Source organism: Mesoplodon mirus (assembly GCF_964341445.2).
Source record: "Mesoplodon mirus genome assembly, chromosome: 17".
Taxonomy (NCBI): domain Eukaryota; kingdom Metazoa; phylum Chordata; class Mammalia; order Artiodactyla; family Ziphiidae; genus Mesoplodon; species Mesoplodon mirus.
In genome coordinates, this window is record NC_138993.1 from 63,935,242 (window position 1) to 63,956,289 (window position 21,048).

General features: G+C 40.0%; 1 protein-coding gene across 5 annotated transcripts in view; it reads right to left on the bottom strand.

Annotated features, from left to right (window-relative positions):
- Positions 1-457: 457 nt before the first annotated feature.
- ABCC4 (ATP binding cassette subfamily C member 4 (PEL blood group)) overlaps positions 458-21,048 on the bottom strand; it is a 211,379-nt gene continuing 190,788 nt past the window's right edge. For all 5 annotated transcript variants that reach the window (XM_082602459.1, XM_082602461.1, XM_082602460.1 and 2 more), the window contains 3 exons: positions 20,875-20,980; positions 14,401-14,535; positions 458-2,216 (listed from right to left, as the gene is read on the bottom strand). In XM_082602459.1, the coding sequence (XP_082458585.1) occupies positions 2,109-2,216; positions 14,401-14,535; positions 20,875-20,980 (349 nt within the window). In that variant the 3' untranslated portion in view covers positions 458-2,108. The remainder of the gene's footprint in view (positions 2,217-14,400; positions 14,536-20,874; positions 20,981-21,048) is intronic.

Sequence of the window (21,048 nt, forward strand, 5' to 3'; positions counted from 1 at the left end):
CCTACCACCAGTGTTTCTGATTCAGTAGATATGGGGTGAGACACAAGAAAGTGCATTTCTAACAAGTTCCCAGGTGATGCTGATACTGCTGGCCTAGTGACCACACTGTGACAACACATGTCCTACAGGCGTTTTAAATGTAGCAGCAACAGATGTTTCTTGTTAGTTTAGGGCAACCCCCCCCCCCCCCCGCCAAACTTCAACAATTGACTACTTGGTTCAAGCTTGGGACATAAGCTAATACTTTCCCTTTATGGAAGGGGTACGACTGGGATTACTTCAGTAGCAACTGTTTAAATCTGTCTGACACCCTCCTCTCTGCATAGAGTATCGGGTTTACCTACTTAGCCAAGAAACCAGTTGATAATAGATATTTTATTATCTCAGGGAAACTCACTGGCTTTCAACAGCAAGGACATGAGTCAGTTATACCGCTAAAAACAAAAATACAGATCTCTGGAGATGAAACCATTTATTTCAATTGAATTGTGTTTCATTAAAAAACTCTACAATGACATTAAAAAAGAAATAAAATAGAAACATATTTAACTGCCTTTAAAGACCAAATAAACACATATATATTTCAAATATTTCCACTGTTTTAACAAACCTCAATATTATCCTTGTTGTCATGTCAGGCTCCTGAAATAAGAACCATGACTACTACACAATTTACTGGACTAAACATTAACCATATTATTTCTAAATACAAACTGCACTCAGTGTATTTTGGTAGGTTGCTGAGTATGTGGTTTTTAAGGCTTAATTCTATGAGACATCTGTTTCTCTCTGTTAAAGAATCCAAAAACCGGCTATCAGAAGGCATATACGTGTGTGTGTGTGTGTGTGTGTGTGTGTGTGTGTGTGTGTAAATATATAAACATATATTCCATTTGAGGGCGGTTATGCCTTATTCTGAGAGTACATGTAAAACCAGGACAGTAAAAACTTTAGTAACTTGAACACACCACATCATAGCCACCACCATCAAGAAAAGCTAAGGACCCATAGTTCACACAAAGTACAGCAGGCCCTAGGAAGTATTGTGGTTTGTTGATCTAATCAGAAAGAGCTAAACCAAGTACAGCTAGTGGTCAGAAGCAAACTAACCTAGGCGGGCTCAGGAAAGTGAACCTTTTTGATGCCTCCTGAGAACATACTGTATAAATACAGTCAATGTATGCAACGTCTTTCTGTTTTTCTCACCAAGTCAGGAGAGCCCATGCATGTGATTTAGAAAGGATTTCAATGACGGGCAAAGCAAAATCCTCATGTCAGCAGAGGGTCAACCGTCAACTGACAGTCAATTGAGGGTCAATTACAGTTAGCAGCACAGCCTTTTTGAAAATATCACCAAGCTGAGTCTAAAACTGCAACAGATATCATGTAGGAGCCACGAAATCTAGAAGACGATCAAGAATAACACGTGTCCATCATTATCAAATCCCCTAGAAGGGCTCCTGTTTTCTGAAAGCATTTTCTCTTCCATTTCTTTTAGAAAATATAATTAAATACTGACCTTCTGGATTTTAACCATTTATCTTTTTTTGGGGGGGGGGCTCTCCTACTACAATGCCACTTAAACTAAAGTGTATTTTTTGTTTTTCCTATTAGTTTTTTCTGTACTAGTTTAGCCAGAGGTTTTGGGCAGGGAATAGTGGATCCTACTTATGTTAAAGAAAGTGGTAAGGCAAAATGATAACTTCCACAGTCTTCAAGTAAATAGAAGCCCTGATATAATTGGAAAGTAATATGTAATTTTGGGGCAGTAAAAAACATCTATGACAACTTTGTCTTATACCGTAGAAAATGTGCTTTGGCTCTGGAGTCTCTTTAAGGCACAAAACCTGGTAAACAGCTTTTACTGGTGGCCTGTACCTCTGATTTAGATAAGACAAAAAATACTATAACGTATAAATAACAACAATAAATCATTTTGGTAGAGCTTGAAATCATTGGGTGAAGTGGAGGAAAAAAATTCAAATAGACTAACAACTTGTATGTAAATATTTGTTGCTGGTGTAAAAAAAAAAAAGTAAAATGTAGTTTACACAGTGCAAAGACTATTGGAAAAATGCCTTTGGAATAGACTTGACCTCATGGTAGAATCACAGTGCTGTCTCAAAAACTGTTAAGGCTGAGGGCTGTCCATTGGAAGCGTTCATAACCACATGCCCATTGTGAGTAATTTCTGGATAATTCCTTTTGAAGTACACCTGAAAAAAAAGAATACAGGTATAAAAACATGTTTAAAAGTTTTAAAGTCCTCCTCCCTAAAGCAACGCATTTCTTTTCTTTTTTAAAAAATTTATTTATTTATTTATTTTTGGCTGCATTGGGTCTTCGTTGCTGCTCGCTGACTTTCTCTAGCTGCGGTGTGCGGGGGCTACTCTTTGTTGTGGTGCGCGGGCTTCTCACTGCGGTGGCTTCTCTTGTTGCGGAGCACGGGCTCTAGGTGTGTGGGCTTCAGTAGTTGTGGCCTTGGGCTCAGTAGCTGTGGCTCGTGGGCTCTAGAGCACAGGCTCAGTAGTTGTGGCACACGGACTTAGTTGCTCTGTGGCATGTGGGATCTTCCCGGACCAGGGCTCAAACCCCTGTCCCCTGGATTGCCAGGCGGATTCTTAACCACTGCGCCGCCGGGGAAGCCCCAAGCAGCGCATTTCTGTGTCCACTTTTCATGTGAAGCAATCCCATCACTAGTGGAGGAACAATTGAAAAAACCAGGGACGTATTTATTCTGTGGAGGAAGTAGCCCCATTAAAAGCCTCAGTGGGGCTGGGCCTAATGCCAAACAACCTGTAGATCCACTTGAGTTCTGATCATTCTGATTCACAGATAATGCTTTATCACTACATTAAATTGATAAGTGAAATCATTTTACTGACTCAAAGCCTGGCGATAAATTAAAAACAGGGTGACAAAGAGGCTGGGAAATCTAGCGTCTGCATGAGGGTTTCTCATTTTCACACAGAAAATGAGCACAATAGATTTGGATGTTAATATCAGGTTGCAATCCCTATATTTTATAAACTCTGATGACAAGCATTGAAACGCTGGCGTATATGTATGAAATATCCTGGCATTTAATTTGTGCGGCAAAGCAGTTATAGGGCCTATAGAAATGTGATCTGTGGATAGTGGGATATAAGAATGAAAAGAGAATCAGAAGCTTTAACAATGACTCAACCAAGCAACTTCTCTAAAATGGAAGATGATACCAAATAATAGGACAGGTCTTTGCCAAGCCTTTGAGTTCTTGAATTCTACCAATTTCTAGCTGAACTGGAAGAGATACAGGTTTTCTGATAAATGTATAATCAGAACACAATGGAAATGAAATGCTGTCAAGATTCTCTGTTCCACAATCATCAGTTTTTAGTAGCTGTATCGTATCTCAGTTCCTTGACAGATGCACAGAACAAAATGAAATAATGTCAAGACTTGTGAGCTCTTATCTCTAAATGTGTTTGGGTGAAAAAGGACTTCAAAAGTAATTTCTTTTTCCTCCAAAGAAGAATGTGAAAAGTTTTGTTTGAGTCTTTAAAACAGAAAATGTACCATCTATCTGAGGCTTGCTCGTGTCACGTGCTGGGGTGCTTAGTCATACGAGCTCAGATCTACTTTACAAAACCTGACTCCAAGTACATTTGTGGGTGCTGTCCACAAAGTTATCATGAGAGATAGTGGACGTCACATATGAAATGGAAAAGCTCTGAGACACCTACCTTCATATTATGTGTACTTTCTTTTTCTCTTATTGCTTGCATACTTACTACCCCCAAAACAGCACTACATATGAAATGCTGTATATTAAAATGTCCCTTAAAAGGAGAAAAATAAGAATTTCTCCAAGAATGCTTGGATCCCACTGGATGAAATTCGAGGTTATTTCCATTATAATGATAATGCAAGGATTTAAAAATAAATCTTTTTGGGGGGGGCTAATCACATTTCATCCCCCTCCTCAATTTTTTTTTAAATAGCCATACTTGTGAGGTTATGTATTTATATACTCTGTTAGTGAAAGTAAAAATAGCCAGAAGAACAGAAGGGAATTCATTTCATTTCCTACTGCTTGACAGCCACCCCTCCCCCATCGACCTGGTTCCTTTCTCCATACCCCTTTCTCAATGTAATTTTTTATTAAAAATTTTTTATTATTAGCAATTTTTAACCAAAATGGTCTTCATTTCATGGTCTGAAATACTTGGAACTGAATAATGAAAATGAGCTTCCTGTGTATAAAATCCTTGATTTGACCTTTCTTTTCCTCATCTGTTGCCATGGTGTAGACCACACTCTGGCTGACAGCACAAGTGAGAGAAGGCATTTTTTTCACAGGGCGGGTTATGAAGGGAGTTGAGATGACTGAACGCTTGTTAGCAGAGTCCTTGTGGATGGGTTGAGCCTGGAGAGGCCCAAACTCACCTCTCTCTCCTGGGACCACTGCTGACCTTGAAAAAATCACTTAAGCTCTCCCTGCACCAGCTGCCTCATTTGTGAAACGAGACAATGACTTACCTCATAGGAACTAATTGATGGCTACAAACTGCAGGTTGAAAACACGCTGAGCTAAGTGTTGGGTGTGATTATGATGCTGCTCAGAGACGTGGCCCCTTAAGTCCACAGAAAGCAGCAGCATCACCCAGCTTAAATGATGAAAACAAAACATCTAGGAGGCCCTTTTGTGAATCTTTTGATTTTTACCTCTACAGAAGCGCAGCGTCGCAATTACTACACATTTTATTCAGTAAATATAGTAACCCGGGAGGCAGAAAGGAGTTAAACGATTACTAACACTTTCTAACCTGTGACTTTGAGAAGTTCCTTAGGCCCTTCTGCCTCAGTTTCTCCATCTGAAATATCTGCCAGCTCAGAATGGTTTTAATGAGGATTAAAAGAGACAATGCCAAAAAAGTTCAAATTCTGGCCAAGCAGAACATAAGACCAGTGAGTGCTGGGTTTGAGCCTTTTCCTGTCCTTTGGGTTTAGTTCATTATAGTTCCTCCAATGTAGGTTGAAACTAAGTTTAGTATTTAAACTCCAACTTGTAAACAAAGCCACCATGATGGAATTAGATCTTAGTAAAAGCAACAGAGCAATAAACGCTCCCCTGCACGGATGAAGGCCGGCGATTGATGGTTCAATATACGTAGAATTAGGGTTCAAGAATCTGTCCATTCATGCTCCCTGAACCGCACGGCCCTAGTTCAATCCCAGTAACCCTCAAACTCCTCATCTTTAAAGCAGGTCTAACTTTGGGGACATACTGACACAGGTATATTATCAAAGTTAAAGAGTGCTGGAGAGTTAGAGACGATTTCTCCTTTTAACTTAACGGAATATTGGATTTTTTTCTCCCCTTATCCTCTCAGAAATCACTCTCAACAGCAAGGATAGTGGGAGATTAAAAAGTAAACCCAGGGCTTCCCTGGTGGCACAGTGGTTGAGAATCCGCCTGCCAATGCAGGGGACACGGGTTCATGCCCTGGTCTGGGAAGATCCCACATGCCGCAGAGCGGCTGGGCCCGTGAGCTATGGCTGAGCCTGAACGTCCGGAGCCTGTGCTCCACAACGGGAGAGGCCACAACAGTGAGAGGCCCACGTACCGCAAAAAAAGTAAGCCCAATATTTGATGAAATCAGATATCATTTGAAATCACAACTGACAAAATATCTAGATGGACTGCCTTATGCAACTGGATCCAACGGATCCAACTGGATCCAACAAAAACAAAAAACAAAACAAAACAAAAAGTAAGCCCACTATTTGATGAAGTCCGGAAGCATTTGAAATCACAACTGACAAAATATCTAGATGGACTGCCTTATGCAACTGGATCCAGCAAGACAGAGAGAAAGTAACTAAAGAGAGCAGATCTCAGCAATCATGGGAGAGCACAGTTCTCCAACTAACTAGCAAATTCTAAGGTGTCCATGAGGAATCATATAGAATCACCATCTTTGCCTAAAGCATGTATACTGGTAAGGTCCTAGGACAAGAGATTCTGAAATGCAAGGAGCATTGTAACTGCCCATCTCTGCAGGCTAGGGAGGAGTACAGGCTAAATGAATATGTATTATCAATTTCTCTCTCTCTTACACACACACACACACACACACACACACACACACACTCTCTCTCTCTCTCTCTCTCTCTCTCTCTCTCTCACTCGCTGTCTTTCTCTGGATCATGGGGAATGCTTCTATGTTAAGCAGAGGGAATTCCCTTTAGTCTGAAATGATGTGCTAGCCACAACTATCTAGCAAATATATGGTCTTAAAAAAACGAAATTAAAAAGTGAGTAGTAGGAATAATAAATAAAAAAGTAATACAGAATTTGTAAAACACAAACAAAAAATTAGGAAAAGTAACAGGATAAGCACATGATGGATGAAAGAAATAATCACTGAACAGATGACAATTATGAAAAAAATAATATTACATATCTAAAGAAAATGTAGTACAATAATCAACCCGTGGAGACAGAGATCTGAGAGTACAGGAAAACATGGCACAGCAACAAAAGATGAAACATGAATTGACAGATGCCAAAGTGAAAAGGAAGATAAAAATGAAAACATCAAAGAAATGACAGCTCTGAAGGCTGCACAAAGATTAGTCACTACCGAACAAACAATATGAGACATGGAGGATAGAACTGAGAAAGCAAGTCTAATAATTATAAATTAATAAAAATTTTAAAAAGATTAAGGAGATAATAGCTTTATGAAACAAAGGACAATATATACATTATCGATATTTGTAAAGAGAATCCAATCAACTAAAACAAATTCAAAGGTATAATTCAAATAAACTCCCTAAAATAAAAGACTAGAAGCTAGTGACCAAGGGTCTGTGATGTTCTAGGAAAAACAAATGACTTTCAAAACAGAAAAAGAATCCTCTGAGTATCCAGGAAAGATCAAGTTATGTCCATGTGGCCTTAGACTCCTACCCGTGAATAAACAATGCTGGAAGACCTTATAGCAGAGATTACAACACAGTAAGTGAAAGGACATGTGATCCAAGAATATTATAACCAGAAATATAAACTGGTGATGTAGCAGAAAAATATTCATACAGGCGACCCTTGAGCAATGTAGGGGTTATGGACCCTCCACATAGTTGAAAATCCAAGTATAACTTTACAGTTGCTCCTTCATATTCACAGTTTCACATCATGCATTCAACCAACTGCAGATCATGTAGTATTATAGTACATATTTACTGGAAAAAAAACATATAAGTGGACTCCTGCAATTCAAATCCCTGTTGTCCAAGGGTCAACTCTATAGACAGTAAGTTGGGGATTCTTAACTCCAATGACCCTCCTTTATGATGGTATAGAGATTTGTTTTCAACCTTTCATTTGTACTGCCACCCACAATAGTAAATACACTTAACTTGACTTTGAGTCTCAGTACAGATTCACAATCTGTATCTATATTTATCTATCCTGAAAGGAGTTTCATGAAATATTTACTATTACTATGAAAGATACATTGCTCCTTTTCTTCTATTCCATTCTTTTCTTTTTCATTTCTTAAAGCATGCTGGTCATGACTGATTAAATGGATTTCTCAGCCCTACTAGTGAATCAAACCCCTAAGGTGTAAAAACACAACATCAGAGGACAAATTTTAGCCAACTAAGAGATGGAAAAAGTATCATTTAATACAAGTAAGTAAAATAATAGAGGTTTAAGGATTTTTAAAGATATGAAGATAAACAGTAGAAGAAAAACAATTAAAATCTGATGGGACAAGGGGGAGAGGGAAGATAGGACATCATTGTTCATAATGGGGAGCCAAAAATAAGAAAGTATTCTTAGAGGAAATGAAAGGAACATACATAAAACAATGAGCAAAGAAACACAAATTACAGGCTAAAAAAAAATTTAAAAAAAAGAGCACTAAAAACTGACAGTATAACACGACTGAACTAAGATAAAACGTAACTATAATCTCAATAAATGTAAATGGCCTAAACTCATATATTTGGGGGGGGGGTGCCTCACATGCTAAGATTAAATCTCAGAGCTAAACCTAACTACATGCCATTGCAAGAGACGTATCTGTAATCTGCTATTAAAAGATAATCGGAGGAACCCCCTGGTGGTCCAGTGGTAGAGAATCCATCTTGCAATGCAGGGGACACCAGTTCGATCTCTGGTCACACAACTAAGCCTGCGTGCCACAACTACAGAGCCCATGCACTCTGGAGCCCACATGTCACAACTAGAGAGAAGCCTGCACACACGCCACAATGAAGCAAAGAGCCCACGTGTCACAGTACAAGATCCCGCATGCCACAGCTAACACCCAACGTAGCCAATAAATAAATAAATATTTTTAAAAAAAAAGAAAAAAGAAAAAAAGACTATCAAAGAGTGGGACTTCCCTAGTGGTCCAGAGGAGGTTAAGACTCTGCGCTTCCACTGAAGGGGGAGTGGATTTAATCCTTGGTCAGGGAACTAAGATCCCACATGCCCCACAGCATGGCCAAAACAAAAACAAAAACAGACAGTCAAAGACATACCAGGCAAATGAAAACAAGGTGAAAAGGGGGACTCAATTTAATTATGAACCATATTGGATTTAGGGCCAAGACCATTAAATGAATCAATGAAAGGCACTTTAAAATAGTAGAAAATATAATTCATACTGATAACAAAAGTCAAGAATATATTTGTGCACTGAAAAAAACCATATCATCAAAATTATAACAACCAAAGAAAGCAAGAAGTACAAAGTGAAACTTGGTAGCATGAGACTAATTCACCTAGTCCAAGTTACATTAAACGGACCAAAATAAATAAGGATAGAGAAGAACTAAATAATGTAATTAAATAGATCTAATTAAAAATGAAGCTCTATAACTTAAACAGACAATAGCCCATCTTTTTAAATACCCACAGAACACTCACAAAAATTGCCTATTTACCAGAACACACAAGAAGTATTAAGAAATATTGTTTCTTGGAGGAAACAGGACAGACAACATTTTTTGATCATAAGGTACTGAGACTGATGAGGAAAACAGAAACAAATAAACATAAAAAAACTCCAACCCTCAGGAAGTTTTAAAGATATCCTTCTCAAATAATTTGTGGACCAAAGAGGAAATGAAAACCAAAATCACAGAATCTATACAAAAAACCAAACTATGATGAAAGCACTACACACCAGAACCTATAGGATATATCTAAAACAGTATTCCGAGAAAAGTTCACAGCCTTGAAATATTTATATTAATAAATAAGAAAAAATAAAAACTAATGCATTCAGGAAGTAAGCAACAATAAAATAAACCAAAGAAAGAAAGATAATAGAAGGTGATAAATTATAAAAAAGAATACAAATAGTAAGTGAACTAGAGAGCTCCTCTTGTGGGGAAATAAACATAAAACTGTAACAATTAATTAGAAGGGAAAATGAGGAGCAGGGAATGGAGAAAGCATAAATACGATGTAGCCATTAAACAGAATGAGATAACTATGCACATAGATGTAATATTCAATGAAAAAAGTAAGGAAGAGTTATCGTTTGTGCTTAAAAACAGGAAGGCCACATCGGCACAAATTATTACTGAAGCACAGAACGTGTCAAGAGAATAGTCAAAGATGGTGCTGGAGCTCCACCCCGGGGGAGGAGGAGCTGTGTAATGACAGGAATGGTAAAGTGACTTAAATTTCATTTATAAAATTTTAAAACCTATTCTAAAAAAGTAAAGGTTTTTGAATTTTGTAGCATTAGACACATCATTTCTTTAAGAACTGCTTATTAAAAATAAAATTTAACTATTTAGAGTCTCTAATGCTACTTAGAAGAACTGTGGGTACATTTTCTTATTGGGAGATAAAGGTTGAATCTATAGCCTGAAAAAAAAAATGATGCCACTTTTATCTTATAAAATGCTCCATCTTCGCAAAGCACTCTCTCATCTGATTCTTGTCATACGTGCAAAGGAGCCGGGCACAGTTCTGCAACCCCTGCACTACATACAGGTGCGGACCCCGAGACTCAGAGACCTTGGGCAACGTACGAGGTCACGAGGTTGCTAAGTGCCTCCTGCACTAGTCAAACCAGTCCAGGGTCCTAGATCCAGGATATTAGGATTTCATAATTTTGGGGTTGTATCTGGTGATAAAACGAATAGATAAAATGAAACCTCTGTTACACACTGGCAACAAAGAAAGTTCAAAAAAGCCTCCATCAGGTCTGCTTCATCACAGAAGAAAATGAATGATAGGCATTTATCCTTTGTTATGGGATGAATTGTGTCCCCTCCAATTTTTTTTTTTTTTTTGTCTGTGTTGGATCTTTGTTGCTGCACGTGGGCTTTCTCTAGTTGTGGCGAGCGGGGGCTACTCTTAGTTGCGGTGCACGGGCTTCTCATTGCGGTGGCTTCTCTTGTTGCGGAGCACGGGCTCTAGGCGTTCGGGCTTCAGTAGCTGTGGCACGCGGGCTCGGCAGTTGTGGCGCACGGGCTTAGTTGCTCCGCGGCATGTGGGATCTCCCCGGACCAGGGCTCGAACACGTGTCCCCTGCATCGGCAGGCGGATTCTTAACCACGGTGCCACCAGTGGTGGCCACCAGGGAAGCCCCCCCTCCAATTTTATATGTTCAAGTCCTAAACCCACCAGTTGTTCAGAATGTGACTGTATTTGGAGATAGGGTCTTTATAAAGGTGATTCAGTTAAAATGAAGTCATATAAGTGGCCCCTAACCTAATATGACTGGAGTCCTTATAAGAAGAGGCGATTAGGACACAGGCATACACAGACGAAAGATCACATTTCTTTCTTTTTTCTCTTTCAAAGAGAAAAAAACGGCATCTACAAGCCAAGGAGAGAGGCCTCAGAGAAATCAATCCTGCCTATACCTTGACCTCAGACTTCCAGTCTCCAGGGCTGTGAGGAAATCAGTTTCTGTTAAGGTGCCTACTCTGTGGTACTTTGTATGGCAGCCCTAGCAAACTAATGTACCCTTCAGCTTTATGTATCTGAAGGTACTTTCTCTATTTCATGGATCATCTAAAAGGGTCAATCAGACAGTGACTCAGCTTGCGTGCACCATTTTCAGAGAATCAACTACGTAGTCAAGAAAACATGACTTGGATGCACGTTTTCCCAGATGTTTAGTTTTCTTTTCAAATGAATGAATTCTGTTCTGTTAAGAGTGAAAAGCTTGTTGACTTAGGCTAATCCTCCCAGTGTTACAGCTCTGAACGATGCTCTGAATGATATCTGATGCGTGCACATTTAAAAAACTGACAATCTGACAGCTTGTTCTCCTAAGAGGATCAAGCATATGTAGAAATAATGTCAAGAAGGTACTCAACTGAGATGAGAATCAGGATATGTTATTCTGTTATGTCTTTCCGAAGTGACCTGAGCCAGTGGCAGGACTGAAATCCAAGAGTGATGTTCTGTCTCCCTGTGAACTTGGGTGACTGGCCCCGCCTTGGCCACCACATGAAAGGAGCAGCGTTCTCAGGCTCAACACAGAGCAGAGTACCTAGAGTGGAACTCAGCCTCCCCCACCAAGTCACCCCCTGCGCTCCCTGGACCAGCTCTGACCTTAGGTGAGCCCTGGACCCAGTCTCCTCATCCATGACGGGAGATAAAAAGGGACTGTGATGAGGATTAAGTGAAATCATACATGTGACAAGTATATAAAATAAATTATAAAGAACTACACAAATGTAACTTACCACTGATATTGTTTAAGTACATGCAGGATTACTAGACCAGGAATCACAAGATATCTAATTCTATGACCTATGTCTATTTTTCTATGTACGTTATACTTGATTTAAAACATTTATTGGAGGAAAAGATTTCTAATCCTGTGTCTGCATTATCACTACTTGTATATATACGGACACTTCCTTCTAAGGGGAGCTTTAGCTTCCTTACCTGTAAAATGAGGGTGTTGAACTTATGTTATGTACCTACCTAAAAATGCTGTGATCTATTTCTCATTGCTCAATGTTTGATAATAAATAATCATTACATATTTTTTAAGTGGAGACTTTTGACTCATACGTGAGGACACATGTGTCTGATGTGAAATGCCTAAGGTCAAAGAAAAAAAGAGTTTGTGAGATTCCTGGCTGTTCTGCGACTAGGTTATATAGGGAATCCCAAATAATTATTGGATGTTAGGAGGGAAGCTCTGACTGGGAGACACTCTAGCGGATGAAAGCGCTCTGTGAATTTCATGCATTAAAAGATATAGGGCTCCAAGTGCAACTTCTCTATATTTACATACAATATAAGTACTTATGAAAAGTTCAGAATACAATCTTCCGTGATCCCTGAACTCTTCAGCCAGCTCTGTGACCCAGCACAATTTCCTACATTATGAACAGTGGAAGGTACTGCTCTTCATTTCTAAGGCGGAAGAATGAGATAAAACAGTGACAGAGAATTCAGGCCGCATTTCAGATAAATGTTTCATATAGAATTAGATACTGGGACATGTTTTCTTTTCCCTTTTTTTGTTTTGTTTTGTTTTGTTTGTTTGCTTGTTTAGGTTGTGGCACATGGGATCTTCGTTGTGGCATGCAGACTCTTAGCTGCGGCATGCACCCTAGGCTTCTTAGTTGTGGCATTCGGACTTCTTAGTTGCAGCATGCGTGTGGGATCTAGTTCCCCAACCAGGGATCAAACCTGGTCGGCCCCTGCAGGCCGTTCCCGGGCCCCCTGCATTGGGAACGCAGAGTCTTACCCACTGGACCACCAGGGAAGTCCTGCAACTGGCAATTGTTGAATACAGTATTCTGGATATGCCTATGATGTCAAATTGGTTAACTGATTATTCAGATCTTCTGTATCCTGACCTAGTTTTCTTCTTGCTCTATTAATATGATAGAAAGTTGTTTTAATACCTCCCACTGATTGTGGATTTTTCTATTTCCCCTTGTGGCTTTATCCATTTTTGCCCTTCTTTTTAAAAAATAAGCTATTTTACTATTTTGAAGTCTTATGATGGGAGCATACAAATTTCTAATTCTATCTCTTGTTGGTAACATTATGGGACGTTTTCTTTAAGAGATATTTTAAATACTGAAAGAGTAATTTTATTCAACTTACAAGTGAAAATCTGGGAAATGCAGAAAAGTATAAAGAAGGAAAAATGCACCCATAATTTAACACCCGGAGGTAAAGTTTTTTTTTTTTTTTTTTGCGGTACGCGGGCCTCTCGCTGTTGTGGCCTCTCCCGTTGCAGAGCACAGGCTCTGGACGCGCAGGCTCAGCGGCCATGGCTCACGGGCCCAGCCGCTCCGCGGCATGTGGGATCCTCCCGGACTGGGGCACGAACCCGTGTCCCCTGCATCAGCAGGCGGATTCTCAACCACTGCGCCACCAGGGAAGCCCAGAGGTAAAGTTTTGACAGAAAGGCTCACGACATACATTCCGAGGCCTCAACCCACCCCAACCCGCCCATCGAAAAGGGCAAGAACAGCAGACTTTCCTTCTCGCCCTCTCTCCTTCCATCAGTCCCACTCCTACCTTATTTCAGAGAGAATTACAGCTGGCTGCATGACAGTGGCTAAGTCCCTTACCAGACCTCAGTTACCACATCTGTACTATGAGATACTACCACCTCACCTTTGTTAGAAAGATACCACGCGACCTGAATGCTACTCATCGAGCACCTTGCTCACACCATGTACAGTGCTTAGTGCTTCCACACACCTCATCTGTGAAAATGCTTTGTAAACCTTCAAGCACCATTCAGACTACAGTGTTAGGTGTTACTGTGAGTTCTTGATTTGTCCTGATGACAATTTCATCTTCTAGAAAGAAGAGGAAGCATAGGGAGGCAACCGGACCTCATTCTAAACAAAGAAGGATTAGGGAGAAAGTGACAGTACCATGTAGGAGTTTTCTTTACAGTTAGAAGCCAGAAGAGAGCTACACCTTTCCCTGGCAGATCTTTCTAGACCCAATTCATAACATCCCACTCCAATTCTTCTTCTCAAACTCTCAAATTTCCTGGATGTTCCCTGACAGCATTTGCATCATAAATGTGCTAAGCACCAATCGTAAGAATGTAAAGGGTCTGCAGAATGAGTGTTCTGTGCTCTATGAGATCTGACTCCGGAGTCCAAACATGTGGAAGCTCCAGTCCAAAATCTCTCCCTCGTGCATGTGTGTGCACACGTGAGCGCACACACGTCCTGCATCCCGCCCCCACTGGTTCTGCAGATTCTCAGCAGACATGTCCTCCCCCTGCAATGTACTCTTAAGGTGCAGTCATGAAGCTTTGTCTCTGGAGGCTTATAATTGGAAAGGGCAGAGTGCTTGTTACCAGACCCCTGGTGCCAGATCCTGAGGAGTGAACCCTGGAGACGAACCTTAATTACAACTCCCCGCAGCGGGCTCACCTGTTTTGCTATTTCAGTGACGGCAGCGGCCTCAGCCTTGCCCAGTTGTTGCACCATCTTGTAAAATAGGCTGTCTCTATTTTGTAGCAAAACATATGGCTCATCATATTCTTTCAGTCTCCCTGAATCCAAAACCTGTTAATCAGCAGAAAGAAGCCCATTAGCACACAATGTTTTGCAGTAACATATTATAACTCAGACAATATTTCCAAAAGGGGTAAGACAGTGAGAATAGAATCTATTTGGGTGGTAGGCCTGGCTGGTGTTTAAAGGTTTGATTACCCCGTTTTACTAGGCAGACAAAGGCCTAACCCGACCTTTTATTATTATAACGTTATAGGAAGAAAATGAAAGTTTTAGACTATGATTAGGGGCCCTCAGCAGTATGTGGTATTTTATATTCTGCCCAGGGCACTTGGGATTGTTATCATTAGTCAGTGCTTTTAGCTCTCAGACTCTTGAGCTTTGAGGGCTATTTATACAGATATACAGAGCTGGGAAATTTCTTGATTCAAGGAAATCAAACTCAATTTAGCAAAAAATTAGGGTGATGTCATAGAATCTGATGGCAAAGAGCAAATGAACTCCCGAGTTGGTTTCACAGAATCTGAGCAATTTTGGGGACACAAAGTAAATGCATCCGGAATTTCCTTAGGGCCCTGGAATATTTCAGCTAAGTGGGGATAGAATCTTCTGCCAGAGAGGTTGAGGTGCTTCTTGAAGTTAGCTTTGGTAGTAGTTTATCCTCCTGAGAGTGAAAAGCTGGCAGTAAGAGCTGCTACCTAAACAGCTTTAGCAGAATCGCTCTGCACAGAAGAAAATCTCTAGAAATCCAATTTTCTCTTTGGATAAGTCTAAAGAAGCAATTAAGAAATTGAGCTCCAAATTCCAGTGATCACGGCCTGCCCAGCACACGGGGGCAGCCCAATCTGAATTACCGAGGATCTGAATCTGTTTTCACAAATTATCTTTCCTTGCTTCTTGTTCTTTCTTCAGCTGCCTTCCTTTCACCCATTTTATTGCTCATTAATATGTCCACTAATTGGAAACTGAAAGGAAGAGGAAAGGGCTCTTAACTCTGCCTTTCTACTTATTAGTGGCTTTGGTTAATGGTTTCAGAGGGAAAAAAAGAATCTGAAATAATTGGCCCAAATGACATACCTAGGAAAACAGTTTTGATGTTAAGTGGTACTTAGTTCTTCATTTAGATCATATTTAGAGTAAATGTATCTTGAGAGAATACGATGAAACTCTAAGCAGGACACAGGCTGTTCTTCCACATCTAGGTATTAACAGTTAATTTGGTCCCAGGGTATTCAATCGGAAACATTTATTAACTCTCATAAAGGCCGTTTTCCTGTTAAACTTTTACTGCTAAGAATCACTGCTAACAGCAGCTCTCTCAAAAGAGTTTAAGAATAACTGAATCTGTTACATCCACATAATTATTAAAATGTCGTATAATTTGGCCTGCCAATTTAGATGCCCTGAATGTGTAATTTTACTTATGCGTAGCATTATAGAGCATAACCATTCCTCCTGACGGTGAAGAAGAAAAAAATGCAATTTTAAAACATAGGTCTCTCTCATGCCAAAGACAAAGTAAATAATTATATCAAATTACTTCATACAACGAAGAATTTTACATTCTTCAAAAGCAACAACTTTTAAAAATCACCACTTCAGAGTTGGTGGAAATGAATTCTCTGACTATAAAGGCTTTATATATTTTTTAGGGGAAGTATTATTAATATTTGGTCCTTGTCCAACTTTCTACTTTATTTACTAAAATTTGAACGAATAGCAAATCTTTTCATTTTCTTTCATATTGTCTAAAATACATGATTCCACTGAGATGAGTAGTTCTCAGGATTGACTAATATCTAAGAAAGGCAAAGCCAGAAAAATATTAACACTCTCAAAAAACAATAGGATTAACAATATAAATGGCAGAAAGATCTATTTTGACCCTTATAAGCATTAGCAACGTAATGACTATGCATAAGGACAGTTTTCAAATTTTTTTTGTCGGGGGTGACAAATAGTTTCTGGTTTTCATTCATCTGGGAAAACATTACTAAAAAGAGGTCTGAGTTGAGGAAGAAAGGCAAAGAATATTAAACCGTAAGACTCTATAAACAGAAGAGGTGGAATCCAAGTTTCCTGGCCCTGGTGTTGGTTCTTCATCCTCCATTTCCTAAGAATTCTCTAACTGCAGACAGTGAAAATGTTGAACACAGGCAACAATATTGTTAGAGCAACTGCAGATTTTCACATGCTTCCTTTGCTCACACTTCTAGGGAGAATCCACAGTGATATGAAGGCTGGAGTGTGCAGGGACTGGAGGGAAAAGCTGTGCTATTGGCTGAAGAGAAAACAGGTCACAAGCAACCAGCTAATCCTAAAAACTACAGGAAGAAGCCTTTAATGTAGAGATAGTTGTTGAGTCTTAGGAGGAAGAGGGTTTCTGATTTGTCTGTCTTGCTCCATTGTTTTGTGGCAACAGAGAAAGTAAGGAAGATTCCATTAGCTGTCATTATGACTCCATCATGTTTAATAAACTTAAAATTGAGAGAACATCTTTGCAAAATAGAATTTTTAGCCTGACACATTAATGGTGCTTAATGAACCCAAACTGGATAAATCCATTTGGAGAGCCAACACATAAACATAGCTATTAATTAGGCTACAGTTGTTTCCCAACAAGCCTTTTGCTTAATTTACTTACAGTAAACAAAACCATATCCATCCGACTTTGTGCAGAAGTATTCACCAGTGCAACAAAATGTAATTATTACACCTTAAGCACTTGTAACTACATGACTTTATGGTGATAACTCTGTTGGTCAGGCCCTTCATTAGCATCTGTCACTTCCCCAGCCACTCCCCGAGGCTGGCCGCCCACCCTCTGGAACACCAGGATTTGCAGCAGATTGACTTGTCTTTATGCCCTTAAAGCTTTAGGAACAGACAACCACTTGCTTTCTGAAAAGGAAACAGGAAGAGGCATCCCTCGCAGATTTTGGGGGTTCAGTTCCTGAACACCACAAAGATATGAATATCACAATAAACTGGTTCACATTTATTTTCTGGTTTCCCAGGGCATACAGAAGTTATGTTTATACTACATGGTAGCCTATCAAGTGTACAACAGCATTATGACTGAGAAAACAATATACACACCTTAATTTAAAAATACTTTATTGCTAAAAAACGCTAACCATCATCTGAGCCTTCAGCAAGTCGTAGTAGTAACATCAGAGATCAGTGGTCACAGATCACCATAACAAATGTAATGATAGTGAAAATAGTGATTGTGAAATAGTGCTGAGAATGATCAAAATGTGACACAGAGACATGGAGTGAGCACATGTGTTGGAAAAATGGCACTGATAGACTTTCTTGCCTTAGGGTTGCCACAGACCATGTGATTCACAGATGTTGTAAAAAATGCAACATCTGAGAAGCACAATTAAACAAGGTATGCCCATATCTCTAAATCAAGCAAGCAAAAAAAAAATTGCCACAAAAATCAAAGGTGTGGGAAAGAACATTATTTATGAGATTTTTGCAAAATTGAAAGCCAACTGGTAATCAGAAGCTCCAGAACAACATAAAAGGTTTACGCCTAGGGTGGATGGGACCACAGAGAACAATTCCCCAGCTCTGAAGCTAGGGGATGCACGTCTCGAGTCCCCTGAGGTCTAAGGAGTCAGCAACTGCAACCAGCTTGGACCAAGATGTAAACAAGTGGCCATGTTTACATTTCCTGGTGGGACCTCCCTGCAACATCACCGATAGATGACCTTGACCAGGGAGCCCTAAGCTGAAGGTCTCCCAACACCGGAGTGCAAAGGGCAGCTCCACGGTGAACGGCACGGTCCACCACAGAAAACAATGTCGGTCATCGCAAAGGTGACAGGTTCCGCAGAGAACCCTTGCATTTCCCTTCTCCCAATGGACTCCTTCCCCATTCACTCAGATGATCAGGCCAGAAACCAGGATCGACTCCTCTCTCTTCCCTCAGATCCCACGTTCAATCCATCACACAGTCCACTTGGCTCCATTTTGTCGTCTAGCCCAAATCCAACCATCTCACCATTTCCACTACTACCACCTTAGTCTAAGCTACCAATATTAAAGGAGAGGGCACAATTATAAGAGAGAGTGAAAACCGCATTTGGAGAACTGAAAGACCATCAATGTGGTTTTAGCTCTAAAGGAAAGAGCAGAGTGAGACAAAACTAGAAAGGTGGGGAGGGGCCGAGCTGTAAACCACTTTGTAAGACCATGTTAAGGATTTGTTCAGAAAAACGGAGAGAAAAATCTGAGATTAGAGAAATTTACCAGAATATACTGGTCCATAAAGCATTAAACAAATGGACGTATTTTGATAACGGCAACAAAGCTGATTGGCTAAGGTGATACAGATGTTCACACCTGTGGATCAAGTGCTGATGGATAAGATTTAGGAGTGACCAGCTGACCTGTCTGCAAATTCTGTCCCTTCTCACTGCTTCTTTAACCCATCATATATTCCACGGTGACAGTATTTCTAATAATTAGATAATCAAAGAAACCAGCTACCATAAATGCTGTAATACCAAACACCAAAACTTAATCTCCAGGTTACATTTAGGAGCAATGATTAACTTCAGCGGATCCCCCAACTGAACCGGATGGAGATCAAGCCACCATTCTGCGGCTGCCTCGAAATACCGACAAAGGGCTTGAAATAGGTAAACTACACAGCATCGTTCATTTCTTGTGGAAGAAAGATGCTTTGAGGGACCGTCTGGAAAATACAATGCTGAGACATGAGACCAACAAATCGAAAAGTAAAGAACAGAAACAAAAGGATACTTTTCCAATTAGCATTCAAGAACACAAAATGAGGGACTAAGGATGATCCATGCTAAACAATGTTCCTGGTTTCTAAGTGTCATTGTCCTACAATCTTGGAATGTCACCTGGTCCCGCACAGAAGACTGCCGGTGGGGCCTGCTTCCTACTGTGATGTCCTAGTCCAGATGACCAGACACACTGCTTGGAGCCCAGAGCAGCCCTTTGGTTGGGGATGCCCCACTCCTGTCGTCTGCCTCCCCAGAGCTCACTCCTGTGCATGTCCAGCTTGGGGGAGTGAGGCTAACGGTGCTGCTTCAGTGCTGACAGACTGGTCAGTTCCCCCACTGAGGATCCCACCTGAAAATGCACGTGAAGTAGGGTGGGAGGTGATATTCCAGAAATTGCCCAAGAAGTCAAAAGAGACACCTCCACTATCACTGGACACAAGGGACTTCGGGTATTACTGATCGTTTATTACTATCATCTGTTTAGTATGGACCATCAAAATCACTAGTTAACTGCATCTGTTGCCTCTTATGAATTGTGCAGGCTTTCTTTATCTATTTACTTCCTCACTAATCAGTATCACTGGATATAGTGGTACCTTGTGATAACAGTTATCATCTGTAAGATGAGTAATACCAGCTCATTGCCACAGGCTGGGGGTTAGCCTGAAAATAACTTGCATTCTTTTGGGCTTATTTGCAGTCAAACGTTTTTCCTCTGACGGATGATTATCTTATCATTTTATAAAGCCACACCCTAAGATATATTGACACTCAACAAGCAACAGAGGGAAAGGACAAAGAGAGAGAAAGAAAGAAGAGAGAGAAAAGTAAAAGAGGGAGGGAGGAAGGAAGTAAAGCTAAATAAATAAACATTAAATTACTAAGAAAGACACAGCCAATCAAATCTGGAAAGAAGACACTAGACAGATATACAGAGACCAAAGCTTGGAGGCAGCTATGTATGCAGTGCCCAGATCTATTGTGAAAGAGACTTGCTAGTTAGGTCTGCAGATCTCTCCTAGATAGTTGCTTCCTAACATTACTTACACAGTGTTCACTTTCATTCTCCCATGCCTCCAATTCCTATGTAGTAAAATTTCCTAAATTAAATCCGTTCTGTTGAAATACTTTCTTTTTCTCACTAGGCCTTTCTTCTCCTAGACTCCCCTCTGACAGGAAATCTTGTGAAAGTCCCAACAGCTGAGAAATTCTGCAACTTTACCCAACAACCTCTTGGCAGTCTAAAAGAAAGGCTAATTTTTTGATTAAGGGAATCTAAAAATCTGAAAAAATTAACTGATAAAGGAAAAATGACTGTGTTCTAGAACACTGAAATATGAAGCTGTGTCTTGGATTTGGAGTATTTTCGTGGTTGGCCATCTTAATGAAAAATAACATTTCAAATAAACTTTTAATATGAAAATATGAAATTACTGGATATATTATTCAATAGCACATTCTGAAAGTGTAGGTAAATACTTGAGTTACTGTCAGGAATGAGAGGAAAACTTAAGAGAAAATTAACTTATTGGAGGTTCCTATCACGTTTTCTAAGGAAGGATGCATTGACAAAGCTGAACATAAATGGGAATGACTAATTTTCCACAGGTGAGGGTCTTACCATTATCCTGTCGCTGTCAATAATGGTGTTCAATCTGTGTGCAATGGTTAGCACAGTGCACTGGGCAAATTTCTCGCGGATTTTTTTTTGTATTAACTCATCAGTTCTGGAAACAAATTAGTTGAATTTAGTTCAGTAAAGACAGAAATAGCAGACTTAAGACTTAAAAAAAAA